Source organism: Oncorhynchus gorbuscha, linkage group LG04, assembly GCF_021184085.1.
Source record: "Oncorhynchus gorbuscha isolate QuinsamMale2020 ecotype Even-year linkage group LG04, OgorEven_v1.0, whole genome shotgun sequence".
Classification (NCBI taxonomy): Eukaryota; Metazoa; Chordata; class Actinopteri; order Salmoniformes; family Salmonidae; genus Oncorhynchus; species Oncorhynchus gorbuscha.
In genome coordinates this window covers 36,758,762-36,771,995 of record NC_060176.1, presented here as the reverse complement: position 1 = coordinate 36,771,995, position 13,234 = coordinate 36,758,762, and the positions used below count along the sequence as shown (strand labels likewise).

Sequence of the window (13,234 nt, the reverse complement as noted above, 5' to 3'; positions counted from 1 at the left end):
TGTAACATTATGCATTATGTATCTATTTTTTCCCCCCATCACTACTAACTGTTTTTCTCTCGGTCCACAGAGCTCAGGAATGGAGGAGACTGTTTGGGAGCAGTACACTGTGAACCTACAGAGGGTGAGTTGAACTCTCTCTCTCTGTCTATAGACTGCATTCTGGAAATATTCACACCCCTTTACTTTTTCACAAACAAATGTACGTTACAGCCTCATTCTAAAATGTATTACAAAAAAATGTGTTCTCATCAATCTACACACAATACCCCATAATGACAAAGCGAAAACACCTTATTTACTTAAGTATTTAAATCCTTTGCTATGAGATTTGAAATTGAGCTCAGGTGCATCCTGTTTCCATTTATCATGCTTGATGTTTCTTCAACTTGATTGGAATCCACTTGTGGTAAATTCAATTGATTGGACATGATTTTGAAACACCTGTCTATTTAAGGTCCCACAGTTGACAGTGCATGTCAGAGCAAAAACCAAGCCATGAGGTTGAAGGAATTGTCCGTAGAGCTCCGAAACAGGATGGTGTTGAGGCACAGATCTGGGGAAGGTACCAACCAATTTCTGCAGCATTGAATGTCCCCACAAACACAGTGGCCTTCATCATTCTTAAATGGAAGAAGTTTGGAACCACCAAGACTCTTCCGAGAGCTGGCCGCCCGGCCAAACTGAGCAATAAGGGGAGAAGGGCCTTGGTCAGGGAGGTAACCAATGGTCAAGCTCTGACAGAGCTCCAGAGTTTCTTTGTGGAGATGGGAGAAACTTCCGGAAGGACAACCATCTCTGCAGCACTCCACCAATCAGGCCTTTATGGTAGAGTGGCCAGACGGAAGCCACTCCTCAGTAAAAGGCACATGACAGTCCGATTGGAGTTTGCAAAAAGGCACCTAAAGGACCATGAGAAATATGATTCTCTGGTCTGATGAAACTAATATTGAACTCTTTGGCCTGAATGCCAACTGTCACGTCTGGGGGAAACCAGGCACCATCCCTACAGTGAAGCATGGTGGTGGCATTATCATGCTGTGTGGATGCTTTTCAGTGGCATGGACTGGGAACTAATAATGATCGAGGTATAGATGAACAGAGCAAAGTACAGAGAGATCCTTGATGAAAACCTACTCCAGAGTGCTCATGACCTCAGACTGGGGCCAAGGTTTACCTTCCAACAGGACAACGATCCAAACCACACAGCCAAGACAACACACGAGTGGCTTCGGGACAAGTCTCTGAATGTCCTTGAGTGGCCCAGCCAGGGCCCGAACTTGAACCTGATCGAACATCTCTAGAGAGACCTGAAAATAGCTGTGTAGCGACGCTCCCCATCCAACCTGACAGAGCTTGAAAATCTGCAGAAAAGATTGAGAAAATTCCCCAAATACAGGTGTGCCAAGCTTGCAGCTTCATACCCAAGAAGACGTGAGGCTGTAATTGCTGCCAATTTCAACAAAGTACTGAATAATATGTAAATGCGATATTTCCGATTTTTGCAAACATTTCTAAACCTATTTTTGCTTTGTCGTTTTGGGGTATTGTGTGTCGATTGATGAGGGGAAAAAATGTAATACATTTTAGAATAAGGCTGTAACATAACAAAAGTCAAGGGGTCTGAATACTTTCTGAATGCTCTATATAATTATCTGTCTCTCGTGTGTGTGTGTGTGAGTGAGAGACTACAAAGGGGTAGTTAACCTGTGACTTTTACATGTCCTGGCCCTGGATTTCTCCTATGGTCTCTCCCCAGCAGAGGGGGTGTGTGTGTGTGTGTGTGTGTGTGTGTGTGTGTGTGTGTGTGTGTGTGTGTGTGTGTGTGTGTGTGTGTGTGTGTGTGTGTGTGTGTGTGTGTGTGTGTGTGTGTGTGTGTGTGTGTGTGTGTGTGTGTGTGTGTGTGTGTGTGTGTGTGTGGTGTTTTGCCTTTGCCATCAGCAAAGGACCATAGCAGGCGAGTTTATTCCATTTGAAACCACGACAAGAAAAACACCCTGATTTTGGTGATTTTCATTAAAGGTAATCATAGAATTATAATAATATATGCCATTTAGCAGACGCTTTTATCCAAAGCGACTTACAGTCATGTGTGCATACATTCTACGTATGGGTGGTCCCGGGGATCGAACCCACTACCCTGGCGTTACAAGCGCCATGCTCTACCAACTGAGCTACAGAAGGTCCTTTGAAAGAAGGTTTGTTGACATATTTGACATTTGTATCTGAAAGCGTAGTTGAGAATAATGAATCTAGGTTGGCATATTCATGACATGTAGGTCTTACCCAGGACTCCTTTAAAGGTAATGAACAGTCAAAATCATGTTTTCATGAAATTGGATGATATTTGAAGGAAGCCAGATCAAAGTATGATGACCAAAGTATGAATAATGACTGTTGCTTCTACATTGATAAAGTTTGATCATAAAGTTACTGGTCCCCTCCCCTATGTTAAACACTTGGATTCATTAATAAGGGAACACCGTGACATCACCTTAACTCTAATTTTAATAGACCAATAGTCTAGCAACCTTTCAGTTTCTGGCCATATGCTCTAACCACTAGGCTACCTGCCGCCCTATATTCCCTATATAGTAGTGCACTACTATAGTAAATGGGGTGCCATTTGGGAAGCAGCCTGTTTGTTGTTGATCTGATAAGGTTGATTAAACGTTGATCCTATCTACTACAGTCAGTGAGCACAGAGACATCCTCTCCTCTGGGGATACTGTGTCTGACTGGAGGCTTCAGTAAAGGGAGTTGAGAGATGCACATACATGCATGCACGCACACACTGTGAGAGCTAGGGCTGGGCGGTATATACCGTATTTGACTCTATACACCGGTATTTATGCATGGACCGTTTGGGTTTTTACTTTCTCTGTGCAGCTTTCCACACAGACCTAATCCCACCCCTTCACTCAAGGAGCGCATTTGTTGTTGCTTGACCACGAGACACTTTCACTTCCAACACTCTGACACTTTCACTTTCAATGCTGATGACAACGATGTTGTTTCCACTTAATATAAATCCACAAGCATTCTATAATTACAATATTAGTTTGTGTTTCTTACATCTACAAACAGCTAGTTTGTATTTTCTTAGCAAGTTAAGCTAAATTGTGTTAGCTGGCTAACTAACTAGCTAATAAAAGTACTGAGTTGGAGCAAACGTAGCTAGCTAATACAGCCTGATACCAGTACTGGTGGAGGCTAAAATCAGCATGTTGTTTGTGCAACAGTATCTTCTAAATCAAAGAGGAATAGGCAAAGCATTATTATGTTAGCTATATCAATAAATATTTAATGTAGTCAAAGATTCTAGGGTCCCCTAGGAAACACTGAACATCACTTGGGTTCCTAACCTGTCACAATAACTCGTCCGTGGCATTTTCCTTAGTTGTCATGTCAAACAACACTGTATTCAAAGTGCCCACTATTATTTTTATTCTAACTATAGAATTATATAAAACATTCCATGTCCATGATTCCAAAAGTTCACCCAAGTGTTTTGATCTAAATCGCAATTGCAACATTTGGTTCAAAATAAGGCCTAGTATTTTTGCCCATATCGTGGCAGTGTGGAAATTATCTCAAATAAGTGCAGGAAATGCAGATTTCTTTTTTAGGGTGAAGTTGAATTGAACAGTATAAAATCATTTAGAATGTATGTGTTGCCACCCAAGGGTCACACACTACACATGAAGGAAATGTATAACTATTATTAATCAAAAACATAAAATGGCATCAAATACTGCATCAAAAATTTGAAAAACACCATATGATATGATATTTTGGCCACATTGCCCAGCCCTAGTGAGAGCCAACATAAACCAGAGAGATTCCATACGAAAACAGGACAAGAAAGAATGGTCCTTTGGAGTAAGTATTGTTCACATATATTCAACATTTTTATCTAAAAGCATAAATGAGAAATAATAATTATGACATTTTGGCCTTACCAGGCCTCCTTAAGCCTCCACAATGGTGTTATATGAAGCTTTAATGCTTGCTCTGGACTATGGGTAGTGTTTTTATTTAAATACATTTTTTTACGTTCATTTATGAATATTGAACCATATCACTATGAATAATATTTTGCAAATGTTTTAATATACTATATTATAAACTCAGCAAAGAAAGAAACGTCCTCTCACTGTCAACTGTGTTAATTTTCAGCAAACTTAACATTTGTATGAACATAATAAGATTCAACAAATGAGACAGACATGTGACTAACCGAAATTGAGTAATGTGTCCCTGAACAAAGGGGGGGTCAAAATCAAAAGTAACAGTCAGTATCTGGTGTGGCCCCAGCTGCATTAAGTACCCCAGTGCATCTCCTCCTCATTGACTGCACCAGATTTGCCAGTTCTTGCTGTGAGATGTTACCCCACTCTTCCACCAAGGCACCTGCAAGTTCCCGGACATTTCTGGGGAGACTGGCCCTAGCCCTCACCCTCCGATCCAACAGGTCCCAGATGTGCTCAATGGGATTGAGATCCGGGCTCTTCGCCGGCCATGGCAGAACACTGACATTGCTGTCTTGCAGGAAATCACGCACAGAACAAGCAGTATGGCTGGTTGCTTTGTCATGCTGGAGGGTCATGTCAGGATGAGCCTGCACAACAAGCTGAGACCGATGATGCTGTGACATACCGCCACAGACCATGACGGACCCTTCACTTCCAAATCGATCCCGCTCCAGAGTACAGGCCTCGGTGTAACGCTCATTCCGTCTACGATAAACACGAATCCGACCATCATCTCTGGTGAGACAAAACCGCGATTCGTCAGTGAAGAGCACTTTTTGCCAGTCCTGTCTGGTCCAGCGACGGTGGATTTGTGCCCATAGGCGACTTTGTTGGCGGTGATGTCTGGTGAGGACCTGCCTTACAACAGGCCTGCAAGCCTTCAGTCCAGCCTCTCTCCGCCTATTGCGGACAGTCTTGAGCACTGATGGAGGGATTGTGCGTTCCTGGTGTAACTCAGGCAGTTGTTGCTGCCATCCTGTACCTGTCCCGCAGGTGTGATGTTTAGATGTACCGATCCTTTTCAAGTGTTGTTACACGTGGTCTGCGAGGAGGAGGGGGGAGCAGCTGTCCGTCCTGTCTCCCTGCAGCGCTGTCTTTGGCGTCTCACAGTATGGACATTGCAATTTATTGCCCTGGCCACATCTGCAGTCCTCATGTCTCCTTGCAGCATGCCTAAGGCATGTTCACGTAGATGGGCATCTTTCTTTTTGTGTTTTTCAGAGTCAGTAGAAAGGCCTCTTTAGTGTCCTAAGTTTTCTAACTGACCTTAATTGCGTTCCGTCTGTAAGCTGTTAGTTTCTTAATGACCGTTAAGATCTGTGAAGTTATTTTTATTTTTACAAATTATCTTTGAAAGACAGGGTCCTGAAAAAGGGACCTTTTTTGCTGAGTTTATTTTCCACACTAAGGAGGTAAGTGTTGTTAGAGGAAACCACATCTCTGACTAAAACCCTGCACTCCATATCCCCCATTACTGTGTGTGTGTGTGTGTGTGTGTGTGTGTGTGTGTGTGTGTGTGTGTGTGTGTGTGTGTGTGTGTGTGTGTGTGTGTGTGTGTGTGTGTGTGTGTGTGTGTGTGTGTGTGTGTGTGTGTGTGTGTGTGTGTGTGTGTGTGTGTGTGTGTGTGTGTGTGTGTGTGTGTTACTCCTCCTACAATGCATCTTCCTTTAGACGGACAGGAGATGTCTTGCTTCCCCTTTGATGGCCAAGAGCTCCAAGGTTGACCTGCTTTCTCTATCTTTCAATCCCTCTCTCACTTTCATGCTCTCTCGCTTTCACTCTCTCTTTCTCTATTCCTCTCTTTCTCTATTCCTCTCTCTTTCTCTCTTTCTCTATCCCTCTCTCTTTCTCTATCCCTCTCTCTTTTGATGGGAGATTTGTCATGTCTACTACTTGGACGTGACTGTTTTCTTGCTAGAGCGAGTGTGTGCGCGCGTGATTGTTTTCTATCTGTCTTGCACTGCTCTCCTGGTCTCTTTCCTTCTCTCCCCCACTCTCCCTCCTCTATGTCCCTCTAAACCTGTGGGTTGTGATACATATGTGTCATTCAGGGCAGAGAATGTTAGAGCCAAATTGGAAACGCAAGCTGTCTGCTCCCCCCTCCTCCCTCGCCTCACCAACCGATCTCCTCCCATCTTTCCCATCTATGTGGCTGTCGTCAACCCTTCAACCCAGCCAATGTTACCATGCTCTCTCTACCTGTCTGTCTGTCTGTCTGTCCTCTCATTCAATTTCAACCCATTTGTTTGTCTGACCTCCCAATCCGATTCCCCTGTCCAATTTCAACCCCATATCTTTCCATTGCCCAACCCCCAGCTTAATTGTCTGTCTCTGTCCCTCACTCTCTCTCTCTTTCTCTCTCTCTGTCTCTCACGCCTCTCTCTCTCTCTCTCTCGGTCTCTCTGTCTCTCTGTTTGTCTCTGTTTCTCTGTCTCTCTCTCTCTCTCTCTCTGTTTGCCTCTGTCCTTCTCTCTCTGTCCCTCTCTCTCTCTTTCTCTTTGTCTATGTATCCTGCATGCAGGACTCCAAGATGGGGTTTGGTATCGCTGTGTCGGGGGGGCGGGACAACCCCAACGTGGAGAATGGCGAGATGTCAATCATCGTGTCAGATGTCTTGCAGGGAGGACCAGCTGATGGACTACTGTTGTACGTTACACTGCTTTTTTCTCTCCAAATCAGTACAGATGAAAGAAAGGAAGGACACAATGAGAGGAAGCCATTTTACATTTACATTACATTTAAGTCATTTAGCAGACGCTCTTATCCAGAGCGACTTACAAATTGGTGCATTCACCTTATGACATCCAGTGGAACAACCACTTTACAATAGTGCATCTAAATATTTTAAGGGGGGGGGGGGGGGTGAGAAGGATTACTTTATCCTATCCTAGGTATTCCTTAAAGAGGTGGGGTTTCAGGTGTCTCCGGAAGGTGGTGATTGACTCCGCTGTCCTGGCGTCGTGAGGGAGTTTGTTCCACCATTGGGGAGCCAGAGCAGCGAACAGTTTTGACTGAGCTGAGCGGGAACTGTACTTCCTCAGTGGTAGGGAGGCGAGCAGGCCAGAGGTGGATGAACGCAGTGCCCTTATTTGGGTGTAGGGCCTGATCAGAGCCTGGAGGTACTGAGGTGCCGTTCCCCTCACAGCTCCGTAGGCAAGCACCATGGTCTTGTAGCGGATGCGAGCTTCAACTGGAAGCCAGTGGAGAGAGCGGAGGAGCGGGGTGACGTGAGAGAACTTGGGAAGGTTGAACACTAGACGGGCTGCGGCGTTCTGGATGAGTTGTAGGGGTTTAATGGCACACGCAGGGAGCCCAGCCAACAGCGAGTTGCAGTAATCCAGACGGGAGATGACAAGTGCCTGGATTAGGACCTGCGCCGCTTCCTGTGTGAGGCAGGGTCGTACTCTGCGGATGTTGTAGAGCATGAACCTACAGGAACGGGCCACCGCCTTGATGTTAGTTGAGAACGACAGTTTGTTGTCCAGGATCACGCCAAGGTTCTTAGCGCTCTGGCCACATCTCTGGCCACAATTTTAGACTATTGAGGTGCGCCCCTTTTGTGTGAACTGTGTGTTGTTTGTTGTTTCCCTCCCCAGTGAAAATGACCGTGTGATCCAAGTCAACTCCATCCTCATGGACAACGTGCCTCATTCCTTCGCTGTGCAGCAGCTACGCAAATGTGGGAAGACCGCCAAGATAGTGAGTATCACTGTATTTAGTTAGTTAGATTGCAGGAAGGAAGCCAACTGAAGAAGGTTGGCAACAATGGCAATTGTTCAAGAGATTTGTGTTCTTCCATTGGCAAATTAGATGGATCATATAATATTAATATTAATATAGGCCAGACTTGGAAAAATAGATTTTCATACCAATGATATAATGGTTGACCAGACTTGACCAGAGATGATTTGGCCCAGCAGTTAAAAAAAGTTAACCAGACAAGTTCAACTAATTCTAGCAGTGTGACAGTGGAGGACCATACAGTACTGCCGAGCAAGGTGTTTTACACTCCAATGAGCTGAGCTCATTCTTTCCAGGTGATGCTCCTTTAACACTGCACAGCCAAAAATAATCTTACTAACCTTACTGTCATGGCCTCTGCTCCAGGCTCTGTGTGTGCTCTGTGTGTGTTTTGTTTTACGTGTTAACTAATGCGATCCTTTCGATCAAAATGCTGCAGTCTAGTGTTCAGCCTCTAAGTGTGTGTGTGTGTGTGTGTGTGTGTGTGTGTGTGTGTGTGTGTGTGTGTGTGTGTGTGTGTGTGTGTGTGTGTGTGTGTGTGTGTGTGTGTGTGTGTGTGTGTGTGTGTGTGTGTGTCACAGACTGTGAAGAGACCTCGGAAGGTGGCTCTCCACTCCCTGAAACACCCTCCCTCACCTGGTGCCGAGAGTCGAGACTTCGGCTCCACCCGCTACTACGATGCCGATGACAACCAGAGCGACGGGGGCTGGCATCGTGGTAATGGTGGTCCTGGTTACAACCGTGAGCCTCGCGACCTCACCCCCGACAACAAGAGCTACCTGGACCCCAACTACGGCAGCCGTGGTAACCGGGGGAGGAGCAAAGAGAGGGCGTCGCCAAGCCCAGAGCTTCACCACGACAACAGCAGTGGGCGGGCCTTGGACCGGGAGCCGCCCAGTCCAGAGAGGCCACAGTATTCACGGGAACGCAGCCGGGGGAGAAGTATGGACCGGGAGAGACGAGGGGGAGGAGGAAGTCCAGGTGGGAGGAGCTACAGCCGGGAAGACAGCTACGAGCGAGGAGGGGGGAGGTACGGGGATGGGGAAGGTACCGGGGGGAGGATGGTGAAGAGTAAAAGTAGAGACAACCTCCGTGAGCCGCCCCGTTCGCCCTCTCCTGACCTCCCCCGAGGAGGAGCTAGAGACCTGGAGCCCCTGGAGAAACCTGTTAACGTCCTGCTGGTCAAGAACAGACCCAACGAAGGTGAGAAGCTGTGATCAATGATTTTTTAATTGGCGAGATTAGCTAATTTAGGCATGACATACCAGCAACAGGCGCTGACACTGCACATCCAAGTATATCTAACCAAATAATGAAAGACAAGCATTGTAATTTTGAATTCCGTAAAGTGAGTGTGGAAGAGAGATAAAAGAATATCAACAATCAACACCAGCGTCTGACAACTTATATGGAAAATTACTGAGGATAATAACGGACGATATTGCCACTGATGATTGCCTGAGAGAAATTGATAATAAGATTATTTTGTTTTGTTAGACTTCATTGCGACTTTTGATATTAATGATCATTAGTCTGCTGCTGGAAAAACAGGTGTTATGGCTTTACACCCCCTGCTATATTGTGGATAAAGAGTTACCTGTCTAACAGAACACAGAGGGTGTTCTTTATTGGAAGCCTCTCCAACATAATCAAGGTAGAATCAGGAATTCACAAGGGCAGCTGTCGAGGCCCCTTACTTTTTCAGTCTTAACTAACGACCTGCCACAAGCTTTTAGTAAAGCCGGTGTGTCTAAGTATGTGGATGCCTCAACACTATACACGTCAGCTACTACAGCGACTGAAATGACCGCAACACTTAACAAAGAGTTGCGGTTAGTTTCAGAATGGGTGGCAAGGAATAAGTTAGTCCTAAGTATTTCAGAAACTAAAAGCATTGTATTTGGGAAAAGCATTCACTAAACCCTAAACCTCAATTAAATATTGTAATAAATAATGTGGAAATGTTGAGGTGACTGTCATGGCCAGAACATATTGAAACAACAGTAGCTAAGATGGGGAGAAGTCTGTCCATAATAATAAAGCACTGCTCTACCTTCTTAACAACACTATCAACAAGGCAGGTCCTTCAGGCCCTAGTTTTGTCGCACCTGGACTACTGTTCAGTTGTGTGGTCAGGTGCCACAAAGAGGGACTGCCTGCAAATGGCTCAGAACAGGGCAGCATGGCTGGCCCTTGGATGTACATAGAGAGCTATCATTAATAATATGCATGTCAATCTCTCCTGGCTCAAAGTGGAGGAGAGATTAATCACTACTTGTATTTATGAGAGGTTTTCACATTGAATGCAGCGAACTGTCTATTTGAACTACTGGCACAGAGCTCGGACACCCATGCATACCCCACAAGAAATGCCGCCAGAGGTCTCTTCACAGTCCCCAAGTCCAGAACAGACTATAGTTATAGAACACAGTACTACATAGAACCATGACTACATGGAACTCTATTCCACATCAAGTAACTGATGCCAGCAGTAAAATTAGATAAAAAAAAACAGATAAAAATACACCTTATGGAACAGTGGGGAATGTTGAAGCAACACAAACATAGACACAGACACATGAATACACACATTATAACATACGCATTTACACACACGTACAAATAGATTTTTTGTTGTAGATATGTGGTAGTGGAGTAGGGGCCTGAGGGCACACAGTGTTTTGTGAAATCTGCTGTGAATGTATTGTAATGTTTTTTAAATGGTTTAACTGCCTTAATTTAGCTGGACCCCAGGAAGAGTAGCCTGCTGCCTTGGCAGGATCTAATGGGGAACCATAATAAATACAATTACAAATCATGTCTGGTTCTTTACAATAAGTGGTCGCCCTTAAGAAGGGATGTTGTGCACAGGAAGGAGGGAGCTTATGAATGAGTGAGTCCCAAATGGCACCCTATTGCCTACTGTGTATAGTGCAATACATTTGACCAGGGCACATTTGGGACACAGAAATATTTACTGCTTTGATTTGGAAGGGTCCGTTTTTATTTGTGCTGTAAGGTTGCAAGGTCAAAGGTGAACGTGGTTTTAAGGTCAGGCTGTGTATATCCGTTCTCTGGTTGCCGCAGCTAAGTGTGTGTGTGTGTATGTGTGTGTTTATGTGTTTCTAGAGTATGGTCTGCGTCTGGGCAGTCAGATATTCATCAAGGAGATGACCAGTACAGGACTGGCTGCCAAGGATGGAAACCTACAGGAGGGAGACATTATCCTCAAGGTAATATACCACACACACACACACACACACAATTAATATCTTGTTCTCTCCTTTACACACACATACACTCTCAATGTAAGTTCAATCGGTCATTGTTGGCATGGCTACAAAGAAGGATGCTGCAAAGAGGAACATTTTAAATCCTCTCTCCCACCAAACTGTCAAATCACTACTCATCTAACACTCATTTACACTAATCTCATTTCTCCTTCTCTCTCCCCCTCTGGTCCTCTCCTCTCCCATCTCGCTCCTCTTCTCCCTCGCTCCAGATCAATGGGACAGTAACCGAGAACCTGTCTCTGAACGATGCAGGGAAGCTCATAGAGAAGTCTAGAGGAAAACTCCAACTGGTCGTCCAGAGAGACCGCCGCCAGATCCTCATCCGTATCCCGCCCCTCGTAGACTCCGACTCCGAACCTGATGGTGAGTGAGGGCTACAGTGCGTGTTAGTGTTCTCTGCTCCCCTGCACTTACAGATCATTGATCACTGTACTGTATAGTGTTGCCAAGTCTAGTTTGCAACACTATACAGTGATCATGAAAACCAGCACCATTCTTTGGCTCAAAACTGGGTCTTTCACAAGTATGAATAGGTCAAATCACTTCAGTTGATTAGTGTACATTACAGTGTACATAGTGTAGTGTACATTACATTTGCAGGTAAAAAGGTCAATTAGGAAACGTATTACATCTGATACTGATCAGTTTAGGATTTATGTGAAGATATCTAAGTTTGCTCAGATTTGTTATCAATAGAAAACGATATTCAAAAGTATCCAATGGCATTATTTCAACATTCCTCCAGAGTAGACAGCCACCAACTCAGGCCACGGCCCTGTTGCAGTAAAAATATCTGGCATTCAACGGGTTAAAAATACAAATGGGACACGAAATTGGAAAGTGTCACGTTTCTGCTTGCAGCTGCCATATCGCACACACACAGAGGTTATAGAGTCCATTCTCATTAGACTTAATGTTCTTAATGTACAGACAGGACATAGTGACCTAAAGTGGGTCATTACTAGCCTAAGTACGCTATTTAAGGGTAAACATTTTGGACGTTTACTCTCATACTAGGAAGTTAAACAGACCATGAATATAAAGTATTGACAACAAAAATAGATTTCCTCAATCGTAACCTACAAAAGAGAAATTATTTTTTGTCTTCTCTCTTCCAGATAAAATGTCATTCTTTTAGATGAAGGACCACCCAAGAGAGTCACAACAGTAATGTTTGCATTGGTTGCCTTTAAACTGTAAAAATGAACTCTGCCAACCACTACACTACTGCAAGTTGTAAAGCTTTTACACTTTGCACTTCCTTTTTTGCTATTAAACTTTAACTTTTTAATATTTTCCTAAAAACCAATAAAATATTTTAATCACTATCTATTTTGCACTGTGTGATTTATTAAGGACAGTAGGTTGAATAATGCCAATGGAACAAATATCACATTTTTTTACTGTACATTTAGTACAAATATTTTACTGTGGTTTTAGTTGTACTTAAAAGTTCACGCAGTACAAGCTTTGTACCACTTTAAGTGATTGTTTTACTCTATCTATAGCTTTGATACATATTTGAGCGTATTCTGTCATTAGTAAAAACATGCAACAACTTAACCATTGTAACAACATTAATATTCTTCTTTCAGTATTAACAGGAGTTGAACACTAGGATTTTAGTGAATAATTGTCAGTATTTTAACCCATAGTTTAACATACAACATTACCATTTCATACAAAGTATTATTTTCATTTTCAGGGCTAATCATTAACATTACAGACATGGTATCCTCCTGTCATTGTGGCGGTATGTGTGATAAACTGATCTCAGGCCAGCCTATGAAAACAAACCTGATTTCCGTGCCTGTCTCCTGTCACGGCAAACCAGCTCTGATAGGCGGATTACCAGGAAGTAGTGGGTGGTTGAAGGCAGGGAATAGGAGGGCAGTTGAGGATTTGGATAGAGAACAGAGAAGAACATGATCACTGGCTGACCCACTTACTGCCTGCATCCTTACTGCCTTGTCTCCTCATAAACCATTCGTTTTGGATGAGGTCTTTCAGTAAATTCCTTATTCCACTATTATCTAGAAACCCCTCCACATAAACTAAACATCCCGACGCCACTACTTTCTCACCCCACCCCTCCATATAATCCAGTTGAGATTGTCGGGATGGGATGGGGAGGGGTCCTGGAGGACCTGTCCCTCTGAGACCGTA

General features: G+C 44.1%; 1 protein-coding gene across 3 annotated transcripts in view; it reads left to right on the top strand.

The window, feature by feature from the left end:
• LOC124034022 (tight junction protein ZO-2-like) overlaps positions 1-13,234 on the top strand; it is a 101,582-nt gene that overhangs the window by 63,583 nt on the left and 24,765 nt on the right. For all 3 annotated transcript variants that reach the window (XM_046346656.1, XM_046346655.1, XM_046346654.1), the window contains exons 2-7: positions 71-124; positions 6,556-6,680; positions 7,631-7,733; positions 8,357-8,978; positions 10,905-11,008; positions 11,278-11,431. In XM_046346656.1, coding sequence (XP_046202612.1) covers positions 71-124; positions 6,556-6,680; positions 7,631-7,733; positions 8,357-8,978; positions 10,905-11,008; positions 11,278-11,431 — 1,162 coding nt within the window. The remainder of the gene's footprint in view (positions 1-70; positions 125-6,555; positions 6,681-7,630; positions 7,734-8,356; positions 8,979-10,904; positions 11,009-11,277; positions 11,432-13,234) is intronic.